General features: G+C 43.3%; 1 protein-coding gene across 1 annotated transcript in view; it reads right to left on the bottom strand.

The window, feature by feature from the left end:
* Positions 1-201, bottom strand: part of SLC12A7 (solute carrier family 12 member 7) — a 70,112-nt gene extending 69,911 nt beyond the window's left edge. Inside the window, exon 1 of the mRNA XM_031552686.1 lies at positions 3-201. Within this exon, the coding sequence (XP_031408546.1) occupies positions 3-82 (80 nt within the window). The 5' untranslated portion in view covers positions 83-201. The remainder of the gene's footprint in view (positions 1-2) is intronic.
* Between the last annotated feature and the right edge of the window lie 4,574 nt (positions 202-4,775).

Here is a 4,775-nt window from a genome sequence, read left to right as displayed (position 1 = left end):
CCTGTCGCCACGCATCCCGCTCCGCCGAGTCCCGCTCCCCGCCCTGCGCCTCCACCGGCACCACGGTGAAGTTGGTGGGCATTGGCGCGCCGCCGAGCCGCACACGGAGCCGGGGACGCGGCAGCACCTTCTCCGAGGTAGCGGGCAGGGTGAGCTCGGCGCTACCGCCTTCCTCACGTGAGAGCCGTTTCCTCGGGCGGCGGAAGGTGGTGGCTTAGTGCCTGTCTCCACCTCCTGCTACCGCCACCCCTTTCCTCGGCCGAAAGCGCTTAGGCTGAGGCTCTCGGGGGCCGCTTGGAGTGCGCGCAGGGGAAAGGAAGGCGAGATACGCGTGGGTATTGGTGAGGGTAAATAGGTCCAGCCGAGTGCCATTGTGAAAGCGGCGTGAGGAGGGTGTGTCTGGCCAAGTACTTGAAAAATAAACTGGATTATTTAGTTTCGTTTGCTTTCTAGCCATGGCTATTGGGCACAAAAAAGCTCCTTCTCCTTTGTTGTATCTTGACTTCCATACGTGCCTGCAGCACTAGAACTGCCAGGCTGTTGCTTCTCAGCAGCAAACAGAAACTATCTTCCAAAGGAAACTAGGGCCAGACTGTAGGGCACTGAACCTCGAAGGGATGACGCCCTGCACGAGTCCTAAGCAGGAGCTTTGCAGATCAGCTTTTGGATACTTTTAGAGAAAAAAAAAGTCCTCTGCATGCTTTGGAATTGTCAGATGTAGATGGTTCCCTGAAATCTGCTCTACACAGCAGCTGTGGGTTGCAGAGGACAGCGGAAGGCTCCACAATGCATGCTAGAGTGCGCATATAATCTCTGACCCACGGTGAAGCAAACTCCAGGAATCAGTGGAAGGGCTTATAAAAAAATTAGATATTCACGATGTAGCATTTGTGATGAGCAGTAGCTCTCAATTACCCTGAAATTCCTTCCCAGTGCAGGGAAAAAGCGGCAAAAGCAGGTTTGGAAACGAGAGCCTTTTTTTTCTGCTCTTCTCCTTTCCCAGAAAAGTTCTGTAACAGAGCAGAAAGATTCTATCAGTACATACCAATGCCTTTTGTAAGAGGACTCAGATAGGTTTGTGGGTTGCATACCTCAGTGGGATATCTACCTAACACAGTGATTGAGTAGAGGCCTCCAATACGTGGGGAAAGTGATTCTGGCCATCAAAGATGATAGTGAAGTCACAGATGTGGAGGTAGTAGGGCTCATAGCAGGTCAGCAAGAAAAGGAGAGGGAAAGAGACAGAACGGTTGGATATCTAGTATGGTCTTGGTAGATCTGCCCCCATTCAAACTATGGTATAACTATAATAATGAGAACGTAGCTGCATGAAAAACAACTGTCTATCTTAGGAATGTCCTTCCCCTGTGCTTTTCCAAACTCCAGAAAATGAGTGGAATACTGCCTTTGTTAGTGACAGTAGATTCACAGTGTTATTAGTTTTACTGCAGAGGCAAGAATATTTTGGAGCACATTTTAGTTTAATTTCATCATGGTACAGGTAATTATCAAAATTAGTGGTACTAAGAAATCAGAAACAATGATAAATTATACTGACAAATGTAATTATCAAAAAAAAATATAAACATAATAATTCTCTTTTGAAAACATGTTGAATAGTGTCCATGGAAACATGTATGAGCATTGAAAAGAAAATCAGAAGTAACTGGTGATTTTTGAGTACCATCCATCTGGTGCTTAAGAATTCCACTGGAAGAAACAAAGAAACTCATCTACAATGATGTAGATAAAAACCATATCACAGATGGTAGAGTGGTGAGAAATTAGGATTGCAGTGTTTAATTCTGATTCAACCTGATACAACTTCTATGTCTAGGAGAGGTCAAGAGCCAAAAAATGAGAAACTTGGGAACAGACAACTTTTGAATGAATAGAGGGACCAATTTGTTTTAAAGCTCCCTTCCATTGTAAACATGGAGATCCATGTGATGAAATATAAGTGTAATTCTACGGAGAAAGAATAGTAAGATCAAACAGGGTTGTGGATTATCTCCAGTTACAATGGATACCCTATAATATGAGAGCTGTGATTTCTGAGCGCCTCAATTTTTTTTGACCAATATGGACCAGAGAATGGGAAAAGAAACTCTATTCTTAGGTTCTTTTTCTTTGTCATTCCCTTCGAAGAGCATGAGAGAAATAGCGTTGCAATACATGCCAGGTTTAACACTAGATTATCCTTATTATACCCTTCTAGGAATAATAAATAAAAAAAGAGCAAAGGTAAAATGAGATTCAGGGCCCTGAATTTCAAGAAAGAGATCTTCTGATTGTTTAAGACATTGTACAGATCTGTGTATAAAATGCCCACTGTTGGAACGATGCATTACATCATTAATTAATACTTAATGAAACATTACATCAGAGTTTTTATATATATAAATAAACCCCCCAAATCTCTCAACTTGTGACACGATTGCTTTGTGCTTTTACCACAGTCTTTTTGTTTGGCAAGATGGGAAATAAGAGAGGGGAGCTGAAAACCGTGGCGCAGTTGGGAAATTTTCATCTTATTGCAATCATGGAAACATGGTAGGATGGTTCACAAAACTGGAACATCACCACATTTTAGAAGGGATAGGCAAAGTAGAAGGAGTGGGTGGGTGTATTGCCTTCTGTGTTAAGGAGTGAACAGACTGCGAGGAGCTCCAAGAAACAGCCAGGAACAGGCGGAGAGCCTGTGTGTAAAAATTAGAGATAGGACCAATAAAGGCTCTACTACAGGCTGCTTGATCAGGAGGAGCCTTTTGATGAAGCCTTCATTTGTAAGCTGAAAGAAGTTTCACACTCAAAGGTTCTCATTCTGATGGGTGATTTCAACCAACCAGATATCCACTGGCAAGACAACGTGGTGAGTTGCAAGTGATCCAGGAGACTCTTGCAGTCCATTGACAATAACTTTCTAATTCAGATTTTGGACAGACCAACAAAAGGTGAGGCGTTAGTGGAAACGAAGCTCATTAATGTGGAGGAGGTTGTTAAAGATGATAATATTGAAGGCAGCCTGGGCTGCAGCAACCACACCCTGGCTGAGTTTATGATCTTGAGGAACGTGGTACTAGCAAAGAGTGGAGTCAGGGCCCTGAATTTCAAGAAAGAGATCTTCTGATTGTTTAAGGAATTGTTGAATGAGTTCTTCTGTGAAGAAGACCTTAGAGACAAAGGAGTTGAACAAAACTGGCTACTCCTTAAGGATGCCTTTCTGAGAATGTTCCATCCCTCAGAATAAGAAAGCAGGCAAGGGAGGCAGGAAAACCATATGGCTTGGCAAGGGCCTGCTGGTCAAACTGAGGATAAAGATGGGCAGGTACACACAGTGGAAGCAAGGGTATGTCACCTGGGAAAAATACAGGCATGCTGTCCAAACTTGCAGATATGAGATTAGGAAAGACAAGACACAGATGGAACTTGCCGAGTGTTGTGGTTTTGTGATTTTTTTGTTAGTATTCCACATCATAACAGTCTGCAAAACTCTAGACTCTCAAGACTCTAGACACTGTACCGAGCAATTGTCAGCTATGAATGAATCTGTTCTTCATTTTAAGAGCATTGTATAAAGAATTAAAGACCATTATGTTTCTTGGAACTTACTGGTTTCTTATTAGGCTTATCATTTTCAGTTTCGGAGTTGCATGTATGTATAACCAATTAAGGGCACTGATAGAGATATCAGTGGCTGATACCTATACAGAGGGAGTAGCTAATTTTACAAACAACATGGTATTTAGACTGGTTTCCGGTTTTCTTCTCAGTTCCTTATGCATGGTTGCAAAGCCAACTCGGCGACCATGTTATCAATCTCTCTGAATGTATTCCTCCTAAAAATAATTTGCATGATGTGGAGGAAGCTTTTCCCAAAGCCTGAGAATGCTGAGTGGCAGGGAATGTGGAGAGGTTTAGGAAAAATCTTAGAAGCATGGGGACCCCCGTGTCATGGGATTTCATTCTTGAACACCTGTGGGATGCTGAGAAACTAAGCAAGCATTTGAGTCAGGGACGGTGCGGCTTAGGAAGATCTGAGGAGGTATGACTTATTTGGGGCTTGGCTTGTGCTTACCGAGCTCTATATAAATCTATACAGGAGAGAGAGAGTTTCCAAGCTGAGATTCAAACCAAAGGGGTAAATCTCAAAATCAAACCTGATCAATCACAGGAGGCACCAGTATCAATGTCAGTCGCCCCTGTGGAGGGACAGAAATGGAAATGGGTGTCATCACGTCTAGAATGGAAAGAAGAAGTAGAGGAAGATCCAGATGAGGGGCCTTTCCCAAAACCACCATAATTGAGAAAGGCAACAGAAAAAACTAAGAGACATGGAGAGAAAAGTGAGGAGGAGGAAGTCACTGTTACCACTACTTATAGACCCCTGAAAATGACTGAAATGTAAGGCTCAATAAAGGAGCGCATATGGCACCCAAATAAAACTATTGTCACCTGCTGCTTTGGTGTTGGGACAATAGGTCCAGTAGTGTGTTTCTAGATTGCAACAAAGCTCGCCAACTAGTAAGCTTTGCCAGAGACTCAGCTATTGACAGAGGAATTAGTAGATGTCTGGATGGAGTTGTCACCCTCTGGGAAGGAGTGTCACTAGCTGTGAAGGAAAGACATCCCTTCAGAGATGATTTGGAGCCTGAGATAAGAAAGTGGAATACCGTTGAAAAAGTATTCAGTATATTCCAGTATTTGAGAGAAACAGCCATGGCAGAGATGTTGTATGACCCCATGTTTGTTCCTAACAACCCACCATGATCCTA

Source organism: Meleagris gallopavo, chromosome 3, assembly GCF_000146605.3.
Source record: "Meleagris gallopavo isolate NT-WF06-2002-E0010 breed Aviagen turkey brand Nicholas breeding stock chromosome 3, Turkey_5.1, whole genome shotgun sequence".
Lineage (NCBI taxonomy): Eukaryota > Metazoa > Chordata > Aves > Galliformes > Phasianidae > Meleagris > Meleagris gallopavo.
Note: the sequence above shows the minus strand (reverse complement) of the source record. Positions and strands in the feature narration are given on the sequence as shown.